At 38.4% G+C, this 27,527-nt stretch overlaps 1 protein-coding gene across 1 annotated transcript in view; it reads right to left on the bottom strand.

The window, feature by feature from the left end:
- Positions 1-416: 416 nt before the first annotated feature.
- FNDC3B (fibronectin type III domain containing 3B) overlaps positions 417-27,527 on the bottom strand; it is a 178,920-nt gene continuing 151,809 nt past the window's right edge. The window contains exons 21-23 of the mRNA XM_032174003.2: positions 26,994-27,160; positions 24,316-24,443; positions 417-3,946 (exon numbers count right to left, since the gene is read on the bottom strand). Coding sequence (XP_032029894.1) covers positions 3,635-3,946; positions 24,316-24,443; positions 26,994-27,160 — 607 coding nt within the window. The 3' untranslated portion in view covers positions 417-3,634. The remainder of the gene's footprint in view (positions 3,947-24,315; positions 24,444-26,993; positions 27,161-27,527) is intronic.

Below are 27,527 nucleotides of genomic sequence, written 5' to 3'. Positions count from 1 at the left end.
AAACCCCGTCTCTACTAAAATTTAAAAAATTAGCTGGGCGTGGTGGCGGGCACCTGTAGTCCCAGCTACTTGGGAGGCTGAGGCAGGAGAACGGCATGAACCTGGGAGGTGGAGCTTGCAGTGAGCTGAGATTGGGCCACTGCACTCCAGCCTGGGTGAAAGGGCAAGACTCCATCTCAAAAAAAAAAAAAAAAAAAAATTAGCCGGGCATGGTGGTGAGTGTCTATAATCCCCAGCTACTTGGGAGGCTGAGGCAGGGGAATCACTTGAACCTGGGAGGCGGAGGTTGCAGTGAGCTGAGATCGCGCCACTGCACTCCAGCCTGGCAACAGAGCAAGACTCCATCTCCAAAAAAAAACCGAAAAAACAACAACAACAAAAGCAATCCTAGTCATGGCAGAGAAACCCTACTTAAGTCAGAAAGAATTAAAACATTTATTGGGCATAAATATATTACATATACACTACAGATACAGTTAGGTATTACATATAGCATAGTATTTGCAAAATCTATACATTAAAATTGATATGGCAGTTTTAATACAATGCATATGAAATAGTCTAAAATTTACAATACAGGAAAACATGATTTTCTTTTTCTCCTAGAGTTGAAAAGCTTGGAATGTATGTCCAACAGTGAGGTAAAACATTTTATCTTTCAATTTAAAGAATTGTGCAAGGATAACATTCAAACACATTCAATTAGGGCACTTCTCAATTTTGACAGGAATACTGAATTATTGTAGCCAACAAAACAAGGTTAGAAAATGCCAACATTTCAAGTTGATAAGAACAAGGCAGAGAATATGCAAAAAAATCTCTTTAAAAAGTTTTCTTTTTCAACAATTTCTTTGAGGACAAAGGGCAGTTTGCTTCACATGACTGGAATTTCTTGTGCCAGGGATGAGTTTGACATACAGAGAAGAGTCAGAGCATCAGAAGGCCACTCATTCACTCCTCACATAGCAAAAGGGCAAAGAGATCAGGTTAATAGAACACTTTATTTTATTGTTCGTGTGTAATGGCAATATATATAGTTATATATCAATATCACATATACATATTTGTGATAGAAAACAGTGCCATAGAGAGTAATAATTTTCCGACTGAAGGAATATAATGAATACCAAATAATGGTGAGCAATAAAATAAAGTGCTGTCAGCTTTGTATTTCACACACTTCAGCTTCCTGGTGGTTAAATGATAGTACGAAAATCTCAAGAAGATCAAATATTCATATAAATTTTGGCCTAAAGTACTATTTACTTAAAAAAAAATTCAACCAATTCAGAGAATTTCTTTATAGCAGCAGTTCTGAAGTGTTTCAAAAAAGAGACTTCCCCAACCCCCCAGAGGGGGCTTTGTACTCAGTTGAATTTTCATTGCTTAAAAAATACCTCTCCCCAAAACACCTGCATGGAATTTTTTAGAAAATGCAGATGCTGTGTCATAGTGGGTCATAGCACACATTTAAATAGGGGGGTGAGTTTTGGAAGGCCAGAACTTTGGCAAAAATATATTTACCTTGATGCCATCAGTTTGCAAAGCTAATTAAACTAATTATTATAGTCAATAAAATACAGAACTCTCTAGTACTCACTACATCAATATAGGCACACAGAATAATTCATTGATCTCAGCATTTTCTTCCAAGAGATGATTATGGTTTTTGGGTACATGTAAACGTTTCAATCATTGATAATGGATTTTTTTTTTTGGCATTTAATGCACTAGATGCTCTTATCTTTTTAAAAACATAAGAAAATATCAGAAGATTAATAATACTACAGATGTTGCCAAGGAACAAGACTGACCTAAAATTACAAAAGTATAAAACACAAAAATATAACATGCTACAAGGGAAAATTAGTACATAAGTACATTTAAAAAATTTTACAATAAATAAAGATTGCACTGTAATTGGCATTTAAAGTACTGTATGCAGAATATAGTATAAATAAACCAAAAACAAAATAATGTTGGTTTCCCCATGACTTTGGTATGGGAATATTATAAGCTAGTACAGGATACTGCATCTTAGACAATAAAGATCAAGCACAAAATAGCTATGATCAAGAAAAACCAAGTAGCAAAAATATACAAAAACAGAAGCAGGGGGATACACTGTGTCTGTTGCACCCTTTTGGAATATATTTGCACCTCCAACTCTTAAATGTCCCTGAGGTACTTGAACATTATGGACTTCATATAAATAATCCAATGACTTTGGGTTAAAATTGATTATCTCATGACTCAAAATAAACACGTAAGAGTAACACTTTGCACTCCAATAGCACCTGTTGGTCAAAGATCTCAAAGCACTTACAAACATTAGAATCCCCATTTTATTTTATTTTATTTTTCATGCATGGGAAAACTGAGGCACAGAGAGGTAAAGTGACGTGTTCAGGTCACACAGCAAGTTAGTGACAGATCCAGGGAGAGAATCTAGGCTCCTTGATCCCCAAACACCCTGTGTTTACCATCAAACACCATTCCCTCTCCAACCACGGCCAGGCAAACCCACAGAAATAGAAACTACAAATTTAGATGACTCTCTTTTGGGTTTTATCAATTTTCATCTGCTGTTACATTAGTATTATGTGCACTGAATTAAGGTATTGAAATTCAATCACTTCATTGATACCTCAAAGAACAGCCTAAAGGCAAATGTTTCAAAAATAATGAGCTGACACGTAAGAAGACTGCTCACAATTAGTGTAAATCATGGACAATGGGCAGAGGCACTAAACTGTCACCAGTTCTTGTCATATAATTCTGGTCAAACATAACAGAATATAATAACTCTAGTGATTAGATTAGAAGTAGTTATATACAAAGACAAACAAACAAGTTAAAGCAGCCTTTAAAATAGGTGAACAAGAAAACAACTAACTATTGCACAATGCCCTCTTAAAGTTACTGCTATGAATTGATGTGGTAAAATCTACAATGCTCCATAATTTATAGGTGCATTCTGGTTACTTGATTTCTTATACAGGCAGCTCATAGTGTTAAAATTATAAGAAATACAGATGATTAAAACATTTTAGATTAAAGTACACATTTTGATTTAAATGAGCCAAACACAGTTAAATAACTGAGTGACAAAATGGTTGTTTAGGGCAGTCTTATCTGAGTGAACATATCTTCTGTATGTTGCTGTTGCTGTGTGGTAATAGTCTGACAACACTGAAATCCTAGCCCTGTAAGTACACACACGGTGATTCATGTTTACAGATACAGATGTTCAAGACATAAGAAGTGACTGGTGAATATAAATTACTAAACTGTAACAAAAAAAAATCAAAGGCTTGCAAAAGACATCAGTGAAAACAGAATGAAGGTAAATCTGAAAATTTAAAGGAAAACATAAGAAAGCTAGCTTTTGGTATCTGGTATGCTTTTCTTCTTTTTTTTTTTCTTTTTTTTTTAAAAAAAAATCCAGTTTAACCTCTTCCTAGTTTTGCATTTCAAAAAGGTGCACCAAAACACTGACATTTTTTTTTCTAGCTAAATCTGTAAAACAGAGTATATAAATCAAAAAACAAAAGGGCTTTAAAAAGGGGAGTATCTGAATAAATGTGTGTATTAAAATGTGTAGCATTAATTCATACCTCTAGTTTTGTTGGGTTTACTTCATTAAGAAGTACTGTAATATAAAGGCAAATAAAATGGACAAAGTTGCAAAGCCAAGCACAATGATGGCTGCAAACTGTTCATCAGTAGGCATCATGCTCTTCATTTTGGGATCATCTAAGCTCCCCATGTCCCCTGTAAGCATGACCTCACTTTGTTGTAATACAAAAGCCGCAGAGGGGCTGAAGGCTCCGCTTAGCTCCTGAGAGGTGTCTAAACAGCGACGACACGCACATACGCGGAACCTGTAGTCTGTGTTGGTCTGGAGGCCTGAGATTTGGAATGTGGCTTCTTCTCCCTTGTACACCTTCAGGAAAAGAAAGAGTCCTAGTTAATTAATTTATAGCAATACTGTTGTCTCTAGAATAATCTTGGTTTAGATTCACTCCATTCACTCTTGGTTTATATTCACATTCACTCTTGTAACCAAAATGATATAAAAATATATTTCTCTCAATCTGTATTCCAACCATAAAAAGCGTATTCCAACACACTTTGAATGAAACAATATAAAATCCAGTGACTCGAACTTTGACAGAAGGAGATAAGGCCCTGACTAGAAATGCAGCTGACATTTTAAATAGTAAAGATGCATCTCGCTAAATTTTAATAATTTAGGTCACTGGTCCCCAACCTTTTGGGCACCAGGGACTGGTTCTGTGGAGGACAAGTTTTCCACAGACAGGGGGAGTTTCGAAATGAAATTGTTCCACCTCAGGTCATCAGGTGTTAGATCCGCATAAGGAGCACACAACCTACATCCCTTGTATACACAGTTCACAATAGGGTTCATGCTTCTATGGGAATCTAATGCCTTACTGATCTGACAGGAGGCAGAGCTCAGGCAGTAATGATCCTGCTTGCCAATCACTTCCTGCTGTGCGGCCTGGTTACTAACAGGCCACTTACCAGTACTGGTACCTGGCCCGGGGGTTGGGGACTCCTGATTTAGACTATAAATCAGAAGATGTCATAATACAAATAGGTCTACGTTTTTAGTCCCAAGAACAAAGTTAACATTTTAAAATGGAAACAAAAACTGACCAAACAAAATGTAAATTTTCCAGCAGGATGATTTTTTGACAACTGGATACACTACAAACACATCCCCTCAAGATATCCCACCTCCACCCCAAGAGGTAGACACTATAATGACTTCTAATTCCGTAACTGATTTTGCTTGTACTAGGAGTTCATATAAATGGAATCATGCAGAACACACTCCCCTGAGCCTATGAGATTCACTCATGTTATCGAGTATTCAGTAGTAGTTCCTTATAACTTTACCTCAATTCCTCCGTTTTCTTTTCGATGGACATTCGGGTTATTTCCAGTTTGGAGGTTTCATATAATAAAAATGCTATTAATAAGAATGTTATGAAGGTTTTTGTTCAAATTTTGAGAAGTTATTTTTCTAGGTAAATACAAGGAAGTGCTGGGTCACAGAGTAGTTCTGTAGTTAACTTCACAAGAAACAGTTTTCTCAAGAGATTGTATCCCTTTGCGCTCCCATTAATAGCATGAAGTCTGAGTTGCACCACATCCTCTTCAACATTGATCGTCAGTCTTTTCTATTTTAGCTATCCTAGAGGGTGCGAATGGTACCGCAACTGAGTTTCCATGATGCTTAAAGATGCTGCACATCTTTTCACGTGCTTACTGGTTGTTCATGTACCTTCTGTGAATAGTATGTACAAGTCTTTTGCCTATCTTTAATTTGCAATTTGCTTGACTTTTATTAATTTGCAGGGCCTTGTTATGTGATCTGGATCTAAGTCCTTAGCCAGATATATGTGTTGAGAATATTTTCTCCCAGTTTTGTGGCATGCCTACTTGTTTTCTTGAGGAATTTTTTTGGATGTAGCCCACTTTATCACAAATTAACATTTAAATAATTTGGTGGTCTGTCTTGAGTGTTCATCTCTGTATGACAAACCTGATTTCTTCTATTAAGAATCTGGGATGTTTTCTTCCTATTTTGTTAACATTAATATAATCATCAAGAGGCTTACTGTTACAGAAATTTGAAAATGACCAGTTTACTTAGACATTCTCACATTTTGGTTGACTGAAACTAACAAGAGTCTTTGAAGGGGAATGGAGGAAGAAGGTCTCACAAGGTTCTTCCAGCAAAATGAAACCAATCCTCAAAAAACTTAAGAGGAAATGATAATTTCCTCTTAATTTTTATGCAATAAAATTGCATAAAAATTTATGGCTTAGAGTCAATGGATAGACACAGAAAAAAATAGCAGAAACGAAACCAAATCAATAAGAGATTTGGCTGATAATTAAAAAAGAAAATAAAATTAATGGAACTCTATCTGAGTAGTACTGAGTTAATACCTGTGAAGTGCTTAAAACACACCCGGTATGAAGTTAGTGCACAGTAGGAGTTAGCTATTATTATTATTGCTATTTAGAACTGAAAAATAACCCAGCAATAAACTTGTCAATTTTGTCAAACACTTTCTTTGCATCTAATGAGATAATTATATGGTTTTTGGCCTTCATTCTGTTAATGATGTATCACATTTGTCGATTTGGGTATGCTGAATCATCCTTGCATCCCAGGGATAAATCCTACTTGATCATGGTGGATGATCCTTTAATGTGTTGTTGAATTGGGTTTGCTAGTGTTATACTAGGGATTTTTACATCTACGTTCATAAAGGATATTGGCCTGTAATTTATTATTATTATTTTTTGTAATGGCCTTGCCTTTGATATGAGGATAATGCTGGCCTTGCAAAAAAGAGTCTGGAAGTATTCCCTCCTCATTTACTTTTTTGAAAGAATCTGAGAAGGATTGGTATTAGTTCTTTAAATATTTGGTAGAGTTCAGCCACGAAGATATCAGGTCCTAGGGTTTTCTTTGATGGAAAACTTACTGATTTCATCTCCTTACCCATTGGTCTGTTAGATTTTCTATTTCTTCAGTCTTGATAAGTTGCATATATCTAGAAATTTATACATTTCTTCTAGGTTATCCAATTTGTTGGCATATATTTGTTCCTAACAGTCTCAAATGTTCCTGTGTATTTCTGGGGTATCTGCTGTAATCTTTTTTTCTGATTTTGTGTCTTCTTGGTTTAGCTAAAGATTTGTTGATTTTATCTTTTCAGAAAAACAACTCAGTTTTGTTGATCTTTGTACTGTTCTTCTAGTCTCCTTCATTTATTTCTGTTTTCATCTTATTTCCTTCCTTCTGCTAACTTTGGGCTTAGTTTCTCCCTCCCCCCAGTTCCGTGAGGTATAATGTTAGGTTGGGATCTCTCTTCCTTTTTGACGTAGGTGTTTATTGCTTTAAACTTTGCTTTTAGAACTGCTTGTGCTGTATCCATTTTTTTTTTTTTTTAAGACAGAGTCTCACACTGTCACTCAGGCTGGACTGCAGTGGCACCATCTTGGCTCAATGCAAGTTCCTCCTCCTGGGTTCACGCCATTCTCCTGCCTCAGCCTCCTGAGTAGCTGGGACTACAGGCACCCGCCACCATACCCGGCTAATTTTTTGTATTTTTAGTAGAGAAGGGGTTTCACCCTGTTAGCCAGGATGGTCTCGATCTCTTGACCTCATGATCTGCTCGCCTCAGCCTCCCAAAGTGCTGGGATTACAGGTGTGAGCCACCGCGCCTGGCCGTATCCCATACATTTTAATAAGTTGTGTTTCCATTTGCCTCAAAATATTTTTTAATTTCCATTTAATTTCTTCATTGACCCATTTGTTGTTCAGAAGTATGTTTTTTATTTCCATGTATTTGTGAATTTTCCAAAATTCCTTCTGGCATTGATTTCTAGTTTCTTAACACTGTGGTCTGCAAAGATACTTGATATAATTTCAGGCTTCTAAAATTTGCTGAGGCTTGTGTTGTACCCTAACATTTGATCTATCCTGGAGAATGTTCCATGTATGCTCGAGAAGGATGTGTATACAGTTGCTGTTGGATGAAACGTCAGTTAGGTCCATTTGGTCTACAGTATTGTTCAAGTCCAATGTTTATTAATTTTCTGTCTGGATTATCTGTAGAGTACTAAAGTCTCCTACTATTATTGTATTGCAATTTATCCCTCCCTTCAGATCCTTCAATATTTTATGTATTTAGGTGTTTCAATGTTGGGTGCATATATAACTGTTATATACTCTTGATGAATTGATGCTCTTATCATTATATAATGTCTCTTTTTACAGTTTTTGACTTAAAAGTCTATTTTGTCTGATACAAGTTTAGCTATCCCTGCCTTCTTTTGGTTTCTATTTGCATGGAGTATCTGTTTCCAACCTTTCACTTTCAGTCTATGGGTGTCCTTAAAAGTGAGGTGACTCTTGTTGGCAGCCTACTGTTGGGTCTTCAAAAAAAAATTAATAGCTGGGCATGGTGGCTCATGTCTGTAATCCCAGCACTTTGGGAGGCCGAGATGGGTGGATCACCTGAGGTCAGGAGTTCAAGACCAGCCTGACCAACATGGTGAAACCTCATCTCTACTAAAAATACAAAAATTAGGTGGGTGGGGTGGCATATGCCTGTAATCCCAGATACAGGATACAGGCAGGAGAACTGCTTGGACATGGGAGGTGGAGGTTGCAGTGAGCCGAGATTGTGCCATTGCACTCCAGCCTGGGTGACAGAGCGACATTCTCTGTCTGAAAAAAAAAAAAAAAAAAAAAGAAAGAAAAAAAAGAAAAAATTCATTCAGTTACTTTGTCTTTTTATTGGCGAATTCAATCCAAACAATTCTACCCATTAATACAAATACCGGAAGATCTATCAAGCAAATGGAAAACAAAAAAAGGCAGGGGTTGCAATCCTAGTCTCTGACAAAATAGACTTTAAACCAACAAAGATCAAAAGAGACAAAGAAGGCCATTACATAATGGTAAAGGGATCAATTCAACAAGAAGAGCTAACTATCCTAAATATATATGCACCCAACACAGGAGCACCCAGATTCATAAAGCAAGTCCTGAGTGACCTACAAAGGGACTTAAACTCCCACACAATAATAATGGGAGATTTTAACACCCCACTGTCAACATTAGACAGATCATCTAGACAGAAAGTTAACAAGGATATCCAGGAATTGAACTCAGCTCTAAACAAAGTGGACCTAATAGACATCTACAGAACTCTCCACCCCAAATCAACAGAATATACATTTTTTTCAGCACCACACCACACCTATTCCAAAATTGACCACATAGTTGGAAGTAAAGCTCTCCTCAGCAAATGTAAAAGAACAGAAATTATAACAAACTGTCTCTCAGACCACAGTGCAATCAAACTAGAACTCAGGATTAAGAAACTCACTCAAAACCGCTCAACTACATGGAAACTGAACAACCTGCTCCTGAATGACTATTGGGTACATAATGAAATGAAGGCAGAAATAAAGATGTTCTTTGAAACCAACGAGAACAAAGACACAACATACCAGAATCTCTGGGACACATTCAAAGCAGTGTGTAGAGGGAAATTTATAGCACTAAATGCCCACAAGAGAAAGCAGGAAAGATCCAAAATTGACACCCTAACATCACAATTAAAAGAACTAGAAAAGCAAGAGCAAACACATTCAAAAGCTAGCAGAAGGCTAGAAATAACTAAAATCAGAGCAGAACTGAAGGAAATAGAGACACAAAAAACCCTTCAAAAAATTAATGAATCCAGGAGCTGGTTTTTTGAAAAGATCAACAAAATTGATAGACCGCTAGCAAGACTAATAAAGAAGAAAAGAGAGAAGAATCAAATAGATGCAATAAAAAATGAAAAAGGGGATATCACCACCGATCCCACAGAAATACAATCTACCATCAGAGAATACTACAAACACCTCTATGCAAATAAACTAGAAAATCTAGAAGAAATGGATAAATTCCTCGACACATACACCCTCCCAAGACTAAATCAGGAAGAAGTCGAATCTCTGAATAGACCAATAACAGGTTCTGAAATTGTGGCAATAATCAATAGCTACCAACCAAAAAGAGTCCAGGACCTGATGGATTCACAGCTGAATTCTACCAGAGGTACAAGGAGGAACTGGTACCATTCCTTCTGAAACTATTCCAATCGATAGAAAAAGAGGGAATCCTCCCTAACACATTTTATGAAGCCAGCATCGTCCTGATACCAAAGCCAGGCAGAGACACAACCAAAAAAGAGAATTTTAGACCAATATCCTTGATGAACATTGATGCAAAAATCCTCAATAAAATACTGGCAAACCGAATCCAGCAGCACATCAAAAAGCTTATACACCATGATCAAGTGGGCTTCATCCCTGGGATGCAAGGCTGGTTCAACATACACAAATCAATAAATGTAATCCAGCATATAAACAGAACCAAAGACAAAAAACACATGATTATTTCAATAGATGCAGAAAAGGCTTTTGACAAAATTCAACAACCCTTCATGCTAAAAACTCTCAATAAATTAGGTATTGATGGGACGTATCTCAAAATAATAAGAGCTATATACGACAAACCCACAGCCAATATCATACTGAATGGGCAAAAACTGGAAGCATTCCCTCTGAAAACTGGCACAAGACAGGGATGCCCTCTCTCACCGCTCCTATTCAACATAGTGCTGGAAGTTCTGGCCAGAGCCAATCAGGCAGGAGAAGGAAATAAAGGGTATTCAATTAGGAAAAGAGGAAGTCAAACTGTCCCTGTTTGCAGATGACATGATTGTATATCTAGAAAATCCCATGGTCTCAGCCCAAAATCTCCTTAAGCTGATTAGCAACTTCAGCAAAGTCTCAGGATACAAAATCAATGTACAAAAATCACAAGCATTCTTGTACACCAATCACAGACAAACAGAGAGCCAAATCATGAGTGAACTCCCATTCACAATTGCTTCAAAGAGAATAAAATACCTAGGAATCCAACTTACAAGGGACGTGAAGGACCTCTTCAAGGAGAACTACAAACCACTGCTCAATGAAATAAAAGAGGATACAAACAAATGGAAGAACATTCCATGCTCATGGGTTGGAAGAATCAATATCGTGAAAACGGCCATACTGCCCAAAGTAATTTATAGATTCAATGCCATCCCCATCAAGCTACCAATGACTTTCTTCACAGAATTGGAAAAAACTACTTTAAAGTTCATATGGAACCAAAAAAGAGCCCGCATTGCCAAGTCAATCCTAAGCCAAAAGAACAAAGCTGGAGGCATCACGCTACCTGACTTCAAACTATACTACAAGGCTACAGTAACCAAAACAGCATGGTGCTGGTACCACAACAGAGATATAGATCAATGGAACAGAACAGAGCCCTCAGAAATGATGCCGCATATCTACAGCTATCTGATATTTGACAAACCTGACAAAAACAAGAAATGCGGAAAGGATTCCCTATTTAATAAATGGTGCTGGGAAAACTGGCTAGCCATATGTAGAAAGCTGAAACTGGATCCCTTCCTTACACCTTATACAAAAATTAATTCAAGATGGATTAAAGACTTAAATGTTAGACCTAAAACCATTAAAATCCTACAAGAAAACCTAGGCAATACCATTCAGGCCATAGGCGTGGGCAAGGACTTCATGTCTAAAACACCAAAAGCAATGGCAACAAAAGCCAAAATTGACAAATGGGATCTCATTAAACTAAAGAGCTTCTGCACAGCAAAAGAAACTACCATCAGAGTGAACAGGCAACCTACAGAATGGGAGAAAATTTTTGCAACCTACTCATCAGACAAAGGGCTAATATCCAGAATCTACAATGAACTCAAACAAATTTACAAGAAAAAAACAAACAACCCCATCAAAAAGTGGGCAAAGGACATGAACAGACACTTCTCAAAAGAAGACATTTATGCAGCCAAAAAACACATGAAGAAATGCTCATCATCACTGGCCATCAGAGAAATGCAAATCAAAACCACAGTGAGATACCATCTCACACCAGTTAGAATGGCCATCATTAAAAAATCAGGAAACAACAGGTGCTGGAGAGGATGTGGAGAAATAGGAACACTTTTACACTGTTGGTGGGACTGTAAACTAGTTCAACCATTGTGGAAGTCAGTGTGGCGATTCCTCAGGGATCTAGAACTAGAAATACCATTTGACCCAGCCATCCCATTATTGGGTATATACCCAAAGGACTATAAATCATGCTGCTATAAAGACACATGCACACGTATGTTTATTGTGGCACTATTCACAATAGCAAAGTCTTGGAACCAACCCAAATGTCCAACAACAATAGACTGGATTAAGAAAATGTGGCACATATACACCATGGAATACTATGCAGCCATAAAAAATGATGAGTTCGTGTCCTTTGTAGGGACATGGATGAAACTGGAAAACATCATTCTCAGTAAACTATCGCAAGGACAAAAAACCAAACACTGCATGTTCTCACTCATAGGTGGGAATTGAACAATGAGAACTCATGGACACAGGAAGGGGAACATCACATTCCGGGGACTGTTGTGGGGTGGGGTGGGGGGGGGCGGGGACAGCATTAGGAGATATACCTAATGCTAAATGACGAGTTAATGGGTGCAGGAAATCAACATGGCACATGGATACATATGTAACAAACCTGCACATTGTGCACATGTACCCTAAAACCTAAAGTATAATTAAAAAAAAAAAAAAATACAAATACCCTAGAGGTGAATTTCCAACAAACTCAACTTTGCCTGAAACACTTGCCACCTATTCAGTTAGTGGGAATCTACAAATGTCTCTACATGTTTCTAAAGCCCAGTGTGTAAACTTCCACCAAGAAACAAGACATTCCATTAGTGAATGTAAGTGCACTGGACATGAATTTAGTGTTGGGTCCAAGTTGAAAGACAAAAAAAAGGATCTTATGGTTTGGAACAGAGGCCAGGCTTCCAACAATGTTCACCTGGTAGTTACCCTTTTAAAGAGATTCCTCCCTCATTTTCAAACTTTACTTCAAGCATCTTACTATATTTTTGCTTAGTAACTAAACTCCAGACAACCAATTCTGTTTACTACTTGTACTTTTCTAGATTTATTTTGCTTTTGTTATTCTTTTTATAAGACTTTAAGCACATTCCTCCTGGTGACTTACCTTGTTTCTTAAAATTGTGGCATGTGTTGGCCGGGTGCGGTGGCTCACGCCTGTTATCCCAGCACTTTGGGAGGCCGAGGCGGGTGGACCACGAGGTCAGGAGATCGAGACCATCCTGGCTAACACTGTGAAACCCCATCTCTACTAAAAATACAAAATATTAGCTGGGCGTGGTGGCGGGTGCCTGTAGTCCCAGCTACTCGGGAGGCTGAGGCAGGAGAAAGGCATGAACCCGGGAGGTGGAGGTTGCAGTGAGCCGAGATCGCACCACTGCACTCCAGCCTGGGCGACAGAGCGAGACTCTGTCTCAAAAAAAAAAAAAAAAAAAAATTGTGGCATGTGTCTTAGCTGTTTGAGTTACAAATAGCTAGGCTGGAGCAACTAAGAAGAGCTGTAAGCAAACCCCTTGCAGTCCTGAGAGACCATTCCTTTCTCACTGCTCACAGTTCCAATGATCAATCTAAATGAAAGTTTTAAGATGAGCCCATTGTTATGGTGACTGCCCCAATCCATACACAGCCAGCTATTCAAGAGTTCAGACTACACTACAAGGAAACTGCCTCTCTGTAAGTTATTTCCCAACATGTGGGAGGTCTCAGGAAAACAATAGCCATTTTTTTTCTTTAAAGATAGCTTTCAGTTGTGAGTGTTCTTTATTTTCTTAATTTAGATTTAATTTCTTAAGTACAGAATGCTTTTCTTGGAAACTGTTCTTGAAGAGGATGATTTCTTAAGTATAGAATGCTTTTCTTGGAAACTGTTCATGAAGGAGATGATTTGCAACTTCTGGGACTACACCAGTTTGATAAAGCGAGTCCTTTCACATTTGCCATCTGGGCTTTGGTTTCCCTATCTTCAAAGTCACAGACAGGCAATTTATTCTGACACTCCATGGTGGTGATAAGTTAATGTTGGGATGTTTATCAAGTTGGAGAAAAGCTGACATCTAAGCAAGGTTTTCTGATATACCTCTTTCATTGATTCTTTTGCAGGTGACACGTATTGAAATATTTGTTTACCCTTATCAAAGGGTCAAATAATGTAGTCATTAAGAGTTCTTTTTCTCTGTGCAATCCTGGGAGCTGGGCCTGGCTGGTGTGACTTGGCACTAGGAAGCATTAAGCAGACTTTTCTCAAGCACAGAAACTGGAATCAGGATTTCAGTCTAAGTCCTTGCTCTACCACTTACGAGGTCTATAATCTCAGGCAAGTAATAGCTTTGTGCCTTAGTTTTCTCATCTTTAACATGGAGCTAGAACCAGTACCTAATAGTAACACTACTCCAAAGGAGGTTGAGGATCAGTCGAGAAAATGGATGTGGAAAATGCTTTGCAAAACGAATATGCTGGAGGGTATGTCTGCTTTATTGAATTTAATCTTCTTAATTACGCTGTCAGGTGAATATCATTACTTTCATTTTAGAGATGAAGAAACTAAGGCTCGGAGAGGCTGTTAATTTCTTAAAGTCTCTTAGCAAATAGGGGGAGTGGTGGATCCCAGATGAGACTCCACTTCCAAATCAAACACCGACCCTCGCCACTGAAATTGCCCCAGCTCTGCCTGTTCCATTATTGTCCTCCACTTTACTCCTCCTCTTCTAATGACTACAGTGTGACACTGGGTCCAGGTTTCATGGCCTCTGACTTTTCCCATATCTCGCTGCTAACTCTCTGGTATTTCCATGAAAGACCTTCTAAATCATCCCACCATGGCTCCTGCTGCTCCATAAAGGAAAACACTATCTTTTATGATGTTATTGAAAGCAGCTCCCTGCTCAGTTTGTGCCAAGCAAAGACCTGGACGGTATTTTTGTGATGTGGCCTCTTAATTTCTGCCATTGAACAATGACATCACTGTAGAAAAACCACTTAATAACCTATCCCCACAAATGTTTTAAAGACTTCTGGAAAGTGAATATAAATGTATATTTATATCTACTTTAATTATTTCTACAGTTTCCAGAATTTGCATGGCTACATCCCTTTTAAAAAATGGGCTCAGCCGGAGGATCATTTGAGGTTAGGAGTTCAAGACAAACCCCGGTAAGATTAAAAAAAAAAAAAAAAAGTGAGCCCAAATGTATATTTAATTTCCCAGAAACCCAGTTTAGAGACTCTTGAACAAAGACTTCATATATTAATTTTAACAAAACTTCCCAACTTTAACTTTGTAGAGTGGAAGATATCTGAAAATGTATTTTAAAAATAAAGGAATCCTATTTTTCTTGTACCATTAGGCAAAAAGCATAGTAAAATAATATAAATAGTTAACTGAAGGGAACTTTCTTAACGAAAGTCTAATCAAAAGTTAGTTTTTAATTTGTAAATTTTTTTTTTTAGCTATTCTTGTTATTTTAATTGGAACAGCTTCCCTCTTTCACAAGCCTTGCCAACACAATGTTAACATTATCTTTTTTACATTTAAGATAAATATATTGAGTGAGACGGTGTTCTATTATTTCCATATCTCCACAGCAACCAGCACAATGGCTTGAACAAAGTAGATGCTCAGCGAATGTTCTCTAATTAGAACCCTCAAATACTCAGAGTAGATATTCTGATACCACAGTGTTTGAAAAGAGAAACTAACAAGTAAATGTGAACAGTAAGCATTAAGATGCACACACAGACCATAGGGGCAAGAGACAGTTTGGTATAGGTGCAGCAAAAAATGGAGTCTATTGATAGAAAATATGTAGTTTCTAGTATATTTTATGCACGTGAATAGTTTTTCTTTTCTTTTCTTTTCTTTTTTTTTTTTTTTTGAGACAGAGTCTCGCTCTCGCCCAGGCTGGAGTGCAGTGGTGTGATCTCGGCTCGCTGCAAGCTCCGCCTCCCGGGTTCACGCCATTCTCCTGCCTCAGCCTCCCAACTAGCTGGGACTACAGGCACCCACCACTACATCCAGCTATTTTTTTTTTGTATTTTTAGTAGAGATGGGGTTTCACTGTGTTAGCCAGGATGGTCTCAATCTCTTGACCTTGTGATCCGCCCACCTAGGCCTCCCAAAGTGCTGGGATTACTACAGGCGTGAGCTACCCCCGACACGTGAATAGTTTTTCTAATATGTTTTAATCGTTTTCTAATATGTTCTAATAGTTTTTCTAATACAGTCTAATAGTTTTTGAAGTGATCCAAATATTAAAACTTTGCAAATACTCTTCTAGTTGTATAAATAAGTAAATGTGAGAGCATACATACTTCATAGCTTGTCTACCTTGGCTCTGACTATAATGTCCTTAAAAGTCAGCAAATTCACATAGACCAGTGTGGTGAGGCCAGTCATATCTCAGTGAAGATTTTTTTAGAGTAACAGATTAAGGATTTTCAGGTTCAAAGAAAGTAACAAAGATGAGCTTTAAAACGAAATGTAATGTCTCAATTTTTTAAACTAAATTGTTGCATGTGGAATAAGCCAATCACATTTTATACAACTAAATGAAATAAATTTTTGAGTTATTACACTTGTAAACCTATGTTATTAACTATAAACTGATGGGGTTTTAAAACTAAAATATGAGATCCAAAAGCCCACATACAATTAAGAAGCCCAAATAATTGAAAATTAATTCAACATCTTTGTAATACCTGTCCCTTGAAGGTGACACCCTTCTGCAGAAGAGAAACATCCCCCGCCCCCCACATGAAAATAACCGTCTCGTGTTATTACGGGATTACTGATTAAGTGGGATAACATGTAGCAACCTCCTAGGACGGGGCTTGGCATGCAATAGGCATCTAAGAAATGTCAACATGATATATTATATTGCTACTTGACTGTACTTTCCCTGCCCCCCCTTGCAGAAATCATGTGTAACACTCCAGGACAAATGCTTGGTGCCAGGGACCCTTGGGGCTTACAAATATAGGACTTGCAGAAATCAACGGAAGAGGAGCCCCATGATGCTGGCTTGGTGTCCAGGCATGGCCATGGACACTTACAACCCACAGTACTTGGGAACTAATGATGTCACAAAAATCACCATGTCGCCAGGCCTGCCATACAGCTGTGCCTCCTCCAGGACTGTGCAGCTCTGCGCATCAGGGCAGCAGGCCACGCCTTGTGTCCCTTTGTTTTCATTCATTTTGACAAAGGCACCATTATGGGCTTTTCCTCTTGACTCAATCCAATTTAAACGGCACGGCTCCATTTGAGATGTTTTTTTATTGAAGTAACCAATCATAATATTGTAATAAGTATAGAAACATTATTATTTTTACAAAGACTATTTCTGTTCTTGATTTGATGAACGATATATTTTAAAGTAATCTTGACATGTTTATTCCAAATGAGAGGATTTAAAGTAATACCCAGACAACTGAAATGAAGAATCCATAACCCTTAATTCAAAATAACATGCTGCACAGTTGAAATCCTGTAAATAACAGGGAGCTTTTTGGGAAGGGTGGCGAGAACAGTGCCTGCTCAGCTGCTGGAGGCTTACCTTCATCTCTTTACTAATGTCACCCCTCCCAAGAACTGAAGGGGAGATATAATTGCACCATGTTATCATCTGTACAGCTCCTTCTCATGATTGAATGATCTAATGCTCACTGTAACCACCTGAGTTAGAGTTACAATGAGAAAGCCAATTTCTCATTGGCTTTCTCATTAATTCTGGAGGTGAATTAATTCCTCCAGAATTACATGACTATGGGAGAGAGACTTGTCCCTGTGTCTTCCCTACTATGCCTACCAGGCTCAAGGGGAAATGTGCTAACCTGCAGGCCTCCTCTATTGAGGGCATAATGTTAGGCAGATAACTTTGTCCTTGAGCCAAAGATGACAGGCAAGGGTACCGTTACTGAACTGCTTCCTGGGGGTTTTCATCCAATGGGCCTATAGACTCTTAGAGTACTGACTATGCCAGGAATCCCTCACAATGTAACACCTGACAGTTTCTCAATAAACCAGGGGTCCTCTACCTGGACTCCATGAAAGTGACTATCAGATCACTTTACATGAAATTTTAAGTAGAGGTATGGGTACATGTATGGGAATTTTTCTGATATAAGGGGTCATGGCCTTCAGATACTTAAATGAACCTATAAAACTAAAAAAACCCTAAGAATCAGTAAAATAAAAGATGGTTTTTAAAGAGGTCTATCTTGATCTATTTTTACTTTGTTCTAAATTTGACCCTTTATTCATGAAGAAATAAAAAACTATCCTATGAGACAGGCATAGCCTCATTGTTTAATTTCTGTATTAGGGAAATGAATTGAGTCATTAAAAAAACATGATGAAGGGGACAGGCATGGTGGCTCATGCCTGTAATCCCTGCACTTTGGGAGGGTGAGGCGGGTGGATCACTTGAGGTCAGGAGTTTGAGACCAGCCTGGCCAACATGGTGAAAACCCATCTCCACTAAAAATACAAAAATACATTAGCTGCTGGGTGTGGTGGCTCATGCCTGTAATCCCAGCATTTTGGGAGGCTGAGGCAGGTGGATCACTTGAGGTCAGGAGTTCAAGACCAGCCTGGCCAACATGGTGAAATCCCCTCTCTACTAAAAATACAAAAATTAGTCTGGCATGGTGGCAGGCACCATTAATCCCATCTACTTGGGAAGCTGAGACAAGAGAATCACTTGAACCCGGGAGGCGGAGGTTGCAGTGAGCTGAGATCATGCCACTGTACTCCAGCCTGGGCGACAGAGCGAGACTCCATCTCAAAAAAAAAAAAAAAAAAAAAAATGGAGGCTCCAGCCAGGATGTGTTGCAGGCTCCAAGACTTTAAAATAGTTTGGTCAAGAGAAGATCTTTCCTTGTGGTACTTTTTGTGATACCATGTAGAACCAATGCATGCCTTGATACTATATTCTAAAAATGATACAAGATAAAAATATATTGATACAGAAATACCATGAAATTAAATGTGGAGCTTTATAGACCTCTAGACACTTCAGAGGTTTTCTTTTTTTTTTTTTTTCTTTTTTTGAGACAGAGTCTCGCTCTGTCCCCCAGGCTGGAGTGCAGTGGCACGATCTCGGCTCACTGCAAGCTCTGCTTCCAGGTTCATGCCATTCTCCTGCCTCAGCCTCCCAAGTAGCTGAGACTACAGGTGCCTGCCAATACACCTGGCTAACTTTTTGTATTTTTAGTAGAGACAGGGTTTCACTGTGTTAGCCAGGATGGTCTCGATCTCCCGACCTCGTGATCTGCCCGTCTCGGCCTCCCAAAGTGCTGGGATTACAGGCGTGAGCCACCGTGCCCAGCCCAGAGGTTTTCTTTATGCAACAAATCTGAGCACCAAGAATTTCAGTAATTTTTCATAAATTTTGACTGCCAATAGGTAATAATTTCTCACAATTTGTTGATCCTTTCCTTGTCTTCAATGCTTATATTAAAATACTTCTTAGAAAAGTTATTGCTGCCTGAACAGGAATATGAATATGAATTGTTTTGCTTTACTTCTTATTATGCATGAAACTGTCTATGCCATATCTTGTACAAAATAAGAAGTCACATGCATATAGACACAATTTTCATTCTTTTAAAGAATACTTTACAGTTAAGCCTATTTGAAAAGAAGTTTCAAGCTTCCTGGAAAAAAAGCTGTGCTTGGAATATTTATTAAATGGCAAAAGGCAAACCAAATGTGCATGCAATCAAATGAAGAGTAAAATTGTGAGTAATAATTTAATACTTCAAGTTAATAGATTGTTTAATAATTAAAATCAGCTGCTTGCCCCATATCGTGACACCTGAACAACAGAAAGCGAATCACCTAGAACCAAGGCAAAGTTAGAGTTGATGCTTCAAGCAAAACATCAGAAAAGGCCATGGCACTTGTCATATGTTGCCTATAAAAATGAGCTTGGGGGAAGGGCCGGGCGTGGTGGCTCATGCCTGTAATCCCAGCACTTTGGGAGGCTGAGGTGGGTGGATCAACAGGTCAGGAGATCGAGACCATCCCGGCTAACACAGTGAAACCTCATCTCTACTAAAAATACAAAAAATTAGACGGGTGTGGTGGCAGGCGCCTGTGGTCCCAGCTACTCGGGAGGCTAAGGCAGGAGAATGGCGTGAACCTGGGAGGCAGACGTTGCAGTGAGCCGAGATCGCGCCACTGCGCTCCAGCCTAGGTGACAGAGTGAGACTCTGTCCAAAAAAAAAAAAAAAAAAAAGAGCTTGGGGAAAAAGGATATTATCCTATTAGGGGTGATTTTTTTCTTTCTATGCTGAAGTTTACTCTCGTCACCACTGCAGGTATAAATAACCCTGGTGCTTTGAAACTGCGTCTTTCACGCATGCAGAAAACATTTACTGAGTGCCAAACTATGTGCCAGTACTGGAAAAACAAAAATGAATAACACAAGCCCACGTATTAGTGGGTCCTGTCTGATTAGTGCTATAATTGAGGTATACACAGTGAGCCTGTAGCTCCGCTGTGGTGGATGTACAGCAATAATTACCTCTCATTTTCTTTTGCTTTGCCTCTATGAATTCAAAGCCCGTTGCCTGTTATCCTTGAACTATAATTATTTTAATCATTGTTCTGCACACATAAATATGTTTCATTCCCTAGCTCATGTCCAGAACAATGAATGAAGTACTAAAACATCATGTTTAAGTTAATGTTTGCTGAATAGCGAGAAGACAAAAAAAAAAAAAAAAAGAAAAAAGAAACCAGTACAAATTGTCCCTGACTCAACTGTGGCTTTTCATGTACCACTACTCTCCTTAATCATTTCTTGGTAAATGCAGGAAGCACATGGGCATGTGGAGAATGCTAACCGTCATCTACTGAGCCTGCCGTGCAGTACTGTGTGCTTTCACCTGTTTACAACAAGAAACACTTTGTTTATAACTGTTTACAATAAAAAAAAAGTCTGTGGCAAACATATGATTATGCATTAGTATATTAGCATTTATATGGCCATGGGTCTAAATATATAACATTAAACAGACAACAGATTCAAAACAGACCATCTGCCAATAAAATCTAAACTACTGAATGGATTCACTTATAGTTTGGCAATGCCTGATGTGTATAGATATCAAGCAAATAATGTTGCTTTTTTCAACAGGAAACAGCAGTCACCATGCTTTGGGAAGCAGAACATTTTTCTAAGAACAGGTGGAAAAGCATGGCACGTAAAATAAAAGATTTTTACAATGCAAAGACAAATGTGTGATCAATGTACTGCTGGGAAATGAATTATTGTTAAGCGTCAATATGTTGTAAAATTTCTTAACACCTCATATTTTAACCATTTTCACATTGCTATGGAACAGAATAAATTCTCTGCTCTCTATTTGAGCTAAGATGCCGAAACCAATCATATCTTTCTGGTAAAATGAAACAATTACGCATGTAAGTTACTTACTCTGAAATGGAATATATCGTATAAAATGAGATTCTAAAATAAAAGGAACCACAGTGTCTTTGTTCTTATTTAAGAGGAATGATGGAAACTTTGGTGACATCATCCACTGATGTTAATCGACACTGGCAGATGTCATATTTAGGATAAAGTTTTTGTTTAAAACAATTAAATCTTTTATCTGATACATCATATTAACAAAGTACAGCAAAATGTCTAAAATTACCTTTTTTTAAAACACATTTTATTTGCCAATATTCTTGATTATCATATAGCAAACACCAATGAGAAATTTAACAGAAACTCTGAATCAAATGATTTTCTACTTGTGTATTTGGAACTGAACAAAGTTTTTTATAAATTATGCTAGTGTTTCAGAGAACAGGTGGCATTTATCTTCATCTTTATGTTTGAATGCCCCTACTAAAAGTGCTGATAAAGAATGTATCTCAGCTTTCCTAATGGAATACATAATATTATATCCTGATTTGACAAAAACAAGTTCTAGGGACTATTATGAAAGCCTATAGAGTATCTAAATCCTTCAGTCAGTGATCTGATTCTTCTTTGGAAGAATTAAGAATCAACAAGGGCTATGAAACATGATAAAACTAATTTCTTATCTGGCTATATTCCAAATGCATTCTCTCTTAAGTGGGTTTATTATGTGATTTACAGAGCCTTGCTACTCAAATTATGGTCCATGGACCAGCAATGTCAGTGCTGGTCACCTGGGAGGGTGAATCTCCACCCAAGACCTACCAGGTCAGAATCTGCATTTTAACAAGATTCCCAGGTGATTCCTTTGACATTAAAAGGTGACATGCATGACTTAGAGCTTCTGAATCACAGGCCCCCAGGGCCTATGCATCATCTCCCTTAACCTTCCATTACTTCTACAAAAAAGGTAGACAGAATGTAGGCTTCAGTAGTTAGGTTAAGACTACTTCTCCTCGATGACATGATTGTATATTTAGAAAACCCCATCATCTCAGCCCAAAAACTCCTTAAGCTGATAAGCAACTTCAGCAAAGTCTCAGGATACCAAATCAATGTGCAAAAATCACAAGCATTCTTATACACCAATAATAGACAAACAGAGAGCCAAATCATGAGCAAACTCCCATTCACAATTGCTACAAAGAGAATAAAATACCTAGGAATACAACTTACAACGGATGTGAAGGACCTCTTCAGGGAGAACTACAAACCACTACTCAAGGAAATAAGAGAGGACACAAACAAATGGAAAAACATTCCATGCTCATGGATAGGAAGAATCAATATCATGAAAATGGCCATACTGCCCAAAGTAATTTATAGATTCAATGCTATTCCCATCAAGTTACCACTGACTTTCTTCACAGAATTAGAAAAAAACTACTTTAAGTTTCATATGTAACCAAAAAAGAGCACGTATAGCCAAGACAATCCTAAGCAAAAAGAACAAAGCTGGAGGCATCACGCTACCTGACTTCAAACTATATTACATGGCTACAGTAACCAAAACAGCATAGTACTGGTATCAAAACAGCTATATAGACCAATGGAACATAACAGAGGGCTCAGAAATAACACCACACATCTACAACCATCTGATCTTTGACGAACCTGACAAAAACAAGAAATGGGGAAAGGATTCCCTATTTAATAAGTGGTGTTGGAAAAACTGGCTAGCTATATGCAGAAAACTGAAACTGGACCCCTTCCTTACCCCTTATATAAAAATTAACTCAAGATGGATTAAAGATTTAAACGTAAGACCCAAAACCATAAAAACCGTAGAAGAAAACCTAGGCAATACCATTCAGAACATAGGCATGGGTAAAGACTTCATGACTAAAACACCAAAAGCAATGGCAACAAAAGCCAAAATTGACAAATGGGATCTAATTAAACTAAAGAGCTTCTGCACAGCAAAAGAAACTATCATCAGAGTGAACAGGCAACCTTCAGAATGGGAGATAAATTTTGCAATCTATCCATCTGATAAAGGGCTAATATCCAGCATCTACAAAGACCTTACACAAATTCACAACAAAAAAACAAACAACCCCATCAAAAAGTAGGCAAAGGATATGAACAGACACTTCTCAAAAGAAGACATTTATGCAGCCGACAAACATATGAAAAAAAGCTCATCATCACTTGTCATTAGAGAAATGCAAATCAAAACCACTATGAGATACCATCTCACGCCAGTTAGAATGGCAATCATTAAAAAGTCAGGAAACAACAGATGCCGGAGGGGATGTGGAGAAATAGGAACACTTTTACACTGTTAGTGGGAGTGTAAATTAGTTCAACCATTGTGGAAGACAGTGTGGCAATTCCTCAAGGATCTAGAACCAGAAATACCATTTGACCCAGCAATCTCATTACTGGGTATATACCGAAAGGATTATAAATCCTTCTACTATAAAGACACATGCACATGTATGTTTACTGCAGCACTATTCACAATAGCAAAGACTTGGAACCAACCCAAATGCCCATCAATGTTAGACTGGATAAAGAAAATGTGGGACATATAGACCATGGAATACTGTGCAGCCATAAAAAAGAATGAGTTCATGTCCTTTGTAGGGACATGGATGAAGCTGGAAACCATCATTCTTGGCAAACTGACACAGGAACAGAAAACCAAACACCGCATGTTCTCACTCATAAGTGGGAGATGAACAATAAAAACATATGGGTACAGGGAGGGGAACATCACACACTGGGGCCTGTCAGGGGGTGGGGGGCAAGGGGAGGGATAGCATTAGGAGAAATACCTAATGTAGATGACAGGTTGACGGGTGCAGCAAACTACCATGGCACATGTATACCTATGTAACAAACCTGCATATTCTACACATGTATCCCAGAACTTAAGGTATAATAAAAAAAAAAAAATCAATACTAACAACAACAAAAAAAGAGGCTACTTCCCCTCTATAGTAAAATCACAGGCACTTTAGTTTTCAATTACATACTGACTTTGATACTTGCAAACCTCACCATCAATGTCAAATACAAATAAACAATTTACAACTCTTTAAGACAAGCATATACTTGAGAACTGAAAATTGAAGATGAATACCACCACATACAAAATAAAATGTAAACTAGGCTTCACCCACTCTGAAGAATTATGTAATAAGTACAAGTTCGGCAGTTTCTAGCACTGATTTTAAGAAAAACATAGTTCACTGAGTCATTCATAGCAGTGAGCAGAGGCATGGAGCCAGCCATACTCAGTTGCACATGTGCCATGCACACTGGTTCTTACCTGTTTGTACTCAGATTCTCTTCCAACCAATACCTGCAGAATGTAGTTAACAGGGTCGCCTTTCATTGGTGGTACTGTCTCCCATAAAATTTCACATGAATTTCCTTCTAACTGTGTTACTCGAGGTGCTGAAATACAAATCCACACATCCAAGCTCAAAATTCAAAGTATCATGTTAACAGTCAACACTTTAGCACTATTGGTGAGAACACCGAGAGAGCAAGATTGTGCCTGTGTTCGCCCTGAGAGAGGAGTTCATTTGCGCAGCCTCTCATAAAACCAGCAGGGTGCCCTTTAGGCACAGAGAAGTTACTCCATGACTAAAACGCCATTGATGAAAAATCCTTTGCCCATTATCCCATTAATAACAGCTTGATGTAGATCACATCTTTTTTTCTCCTATGGCAATTGAGCATCCTCTATGGCTTAGACCCTGTCCTAGGTATTCTGGAAGAGAGAAAAACAGGCAAGGCAAACTCTGTTTTCAAGAAACTTGAGATTTAGTTGAAGGAAGGGGAGAGCAAGGTATGAGACGCATACAAAAAGAAACATCAGGGAATAAAAATGAGAGGTACAAACTAAACGTTGGTGATTTCCAGGGGAGGAAAAGAGCATATCTGGGTGAGGATCTAAGGAAAGTCTCAGGAGCAGGTGACATGTGAGAACAGTCCTGGGGAATGGGCAGCATTGAAAGCCTTTAAAAATTAAATTATATTTATATATATTTTATTTTTCACCTCCTGAACTCATTCTCATTTAAAGCTAAATTATATTTAAAGCTAAATTATATTTAGTAAGGCACTTAAAATATTCTAGATTTAAAAAATATTTTCATAACTACTATCTCTACAGCTTGATTCAATATGACATTTTCCTATTTTGTAACTAGAATGTATATCTCCTGTCTGAACTCCTTTATACTTTAATCCCTAATTACATGCAACTAATTCTTGAGACAGTTGTTTCTACTTGCAATTCTGTATGATACTGTTTCAGAAAAATAATGCTTTCCTTAAAAAAAAAAAAAAGAAGAAGAAGAAGAAGACGAAAAGGAGTCTATGCTGGAAACACTTGGCCAAAATTCCAAGCATTTTATGAAAAAACTAAATAAGGAAGCTTATCAGATTAAACTGTCCTCCAGCTAAGACAATAATTTTCTGAATCTAAGAGTGAGAAGAAGACAACCTGATCATCCGTCAGAGTGGGAAAACTGACCTTCTGAAGTAGAAAGGACGGGAGATGCAAGCACTATCAATGTGCCATCGTATTTTTTGTAAAATGAATCCCCACCAAGAATCACTTTGAGAGGCAAAGATAGTACTCCTTCATACTAGAAAGACCCCTGAAGTGGGATAATTGATAAATGTGGCCACCCTTCCTTGGTACTAACAAACCAAAGCAGCCACAGTGTGCTCAGACATCTTTTGTGTTATAACTGAAAGGCAAAGCTGCACCAAAGGGCCAGGGCATTTACTGCCAAAGTGACCTGGCAAGGCTGTGCATGTGTATGCACATTCATACTCGTGTCTTAGTCACATAAAGAAGGGTCTGCCAAACAGTCTGCAGGGCAGGGAAGCAGGAGGAAGGTATTTACCCTAAACTAATCCTGACAGGAGCTATGAGGTTTGCAGAATCCAAGCCAAATCCTGACCCAGGTCCTGGAGAGTTCCTATAATTGACTTGGTGCCCTGGTTGTAGCTGACACACCTCCTTCACGTGGGAGTAGAGAGTCAAACACATACGCAAGCATCTTTTGTGCAGGTTGTACTTACCCCGCTATCTGTCAGCCATAGGGTTATTTTGAACAATAGCTGGATAAAGCCACTTGTGCTGTCTGTCCCCTACAAGACAAGCTGCAGGGACCTCCACAAGAACCACAGTATTTGCAGGAAATGAGGCAGGGCCTCAGGAGTCCATGAGTGGCTGGGTGGACAGGCTGAGCATGCTATGGCTCCTATTGCTATTTCCTGCCTTGCAAGTCAGCCGCAGTCAGGCATAGCTCTGTGGCTAGATAACAGGCTGAGGGCTCAGCAGACCCGGTGGAAGGAGGGTCCAGGCAGAGTGTCTTTTGTTCACTAGCCTCGAGAGATATGGGGAAGATCTGGATACGTGGGGCTCTCACAACTTCTGCAGTACCTGATCCCATTAAGGGGCCAGAGTAGGAAAGTAGTCATCCTTGAAGAAACTTCAAGATAAGTACCCCAGAAGATTAGAGCAGATCGCTGCTACAGCTTTCCAAAGGCAGCGCTCCACCACACCGAGAGCTGTGAGCCAAAAGAGAAAGGCTGCTGAAGTTGGCTAAGTCAGTCTCTAGGCACCAAAGTCACTGAAAGATGAATGCCAACCTCTGCTTCTCTGATTGTCTAGGAAAGGGGAGTCTGACACCTTCCTTGGTAAACTGTCTTAAGGGCTGCAGCACCAGGAATTTAACCCTTATTTCTAACCATTATTTTTGATAAACATGCATACATACAGAGAAAAGTCATTATCTGTAGGCCCTTTCCTTTCAAGGTCTCTCATTTCCCCCACACAACCCATTGCTCAATCTTCTTTAGAATGGTTCTTTTGATTCTATCTTGCTGACATTATATTTAACATCAGAAAAGAGCTTCTTTCTATAAGTCCCAACAGTTCCTTACTCTCACAAGAGAGCGTGAAAGAATACATAGTCTACACACCTTTGATGGTGGGGGGGACACTTTTGGTTGTGCTGAAGGTATAGGTTTCTGAGAAGGGCCCTTCTCCAGCCTCGCTTGCTGCCTGGATTCTGAAGGAGTAGCATGTGAATTCCGTCAGTCTCTGGACCTTGTAGGTGTGGCTGGGTCCTCTGTAGATTGAAATAAACCTAGAAGGAGGAGCAGAATCAATTAGCCATCTGAACTCCTACTAATGACAAGAAATTAATTATGATGCAAACTAGTAGAGCAGATTAGGCCAACTTGGTAAACGCTTTCCATACATTCTGAATTAATAATCAGCGAGTTGTTACATTAGGGTTAAGCTTAATGTCTAAATGTATGTTTTTATAAAAGAAAAACATAAACTTAAGCACATATAAAGACTAGAATGAGACTCCTTTAATTAGGATCTAGATTCTAGAAACATCAGTTGCTTATGTTTTTATTTACCAATAAAAAACAGAATTTTCAAATTTTTCACAATGCTAATATCTACAATCTGGTAGTGTAAACTAATCTTCTACTATGTACTAG

This window comes from Hylobates moloch, unplaced genomic scaffold (genome assembly GCF_009828535.3).
Source record: "Hylobates moloch isolate HMO894 unplaced genomic scaffold, HMol_V3 SCAFFOLD_13, whole genome shotgun sequence".
NCBI classification, from domain to species: Eukaryota; Metazoa; Chordata; class Mammalia; order Primates; family Hylobatidae; genus Hylobates; species Hylobates moloch.
The sequence above is the reverse complement of the archived record's forward strand: the minus strand, read 5'-3'. Positions and strand labels throughout refer to the sequence as shown.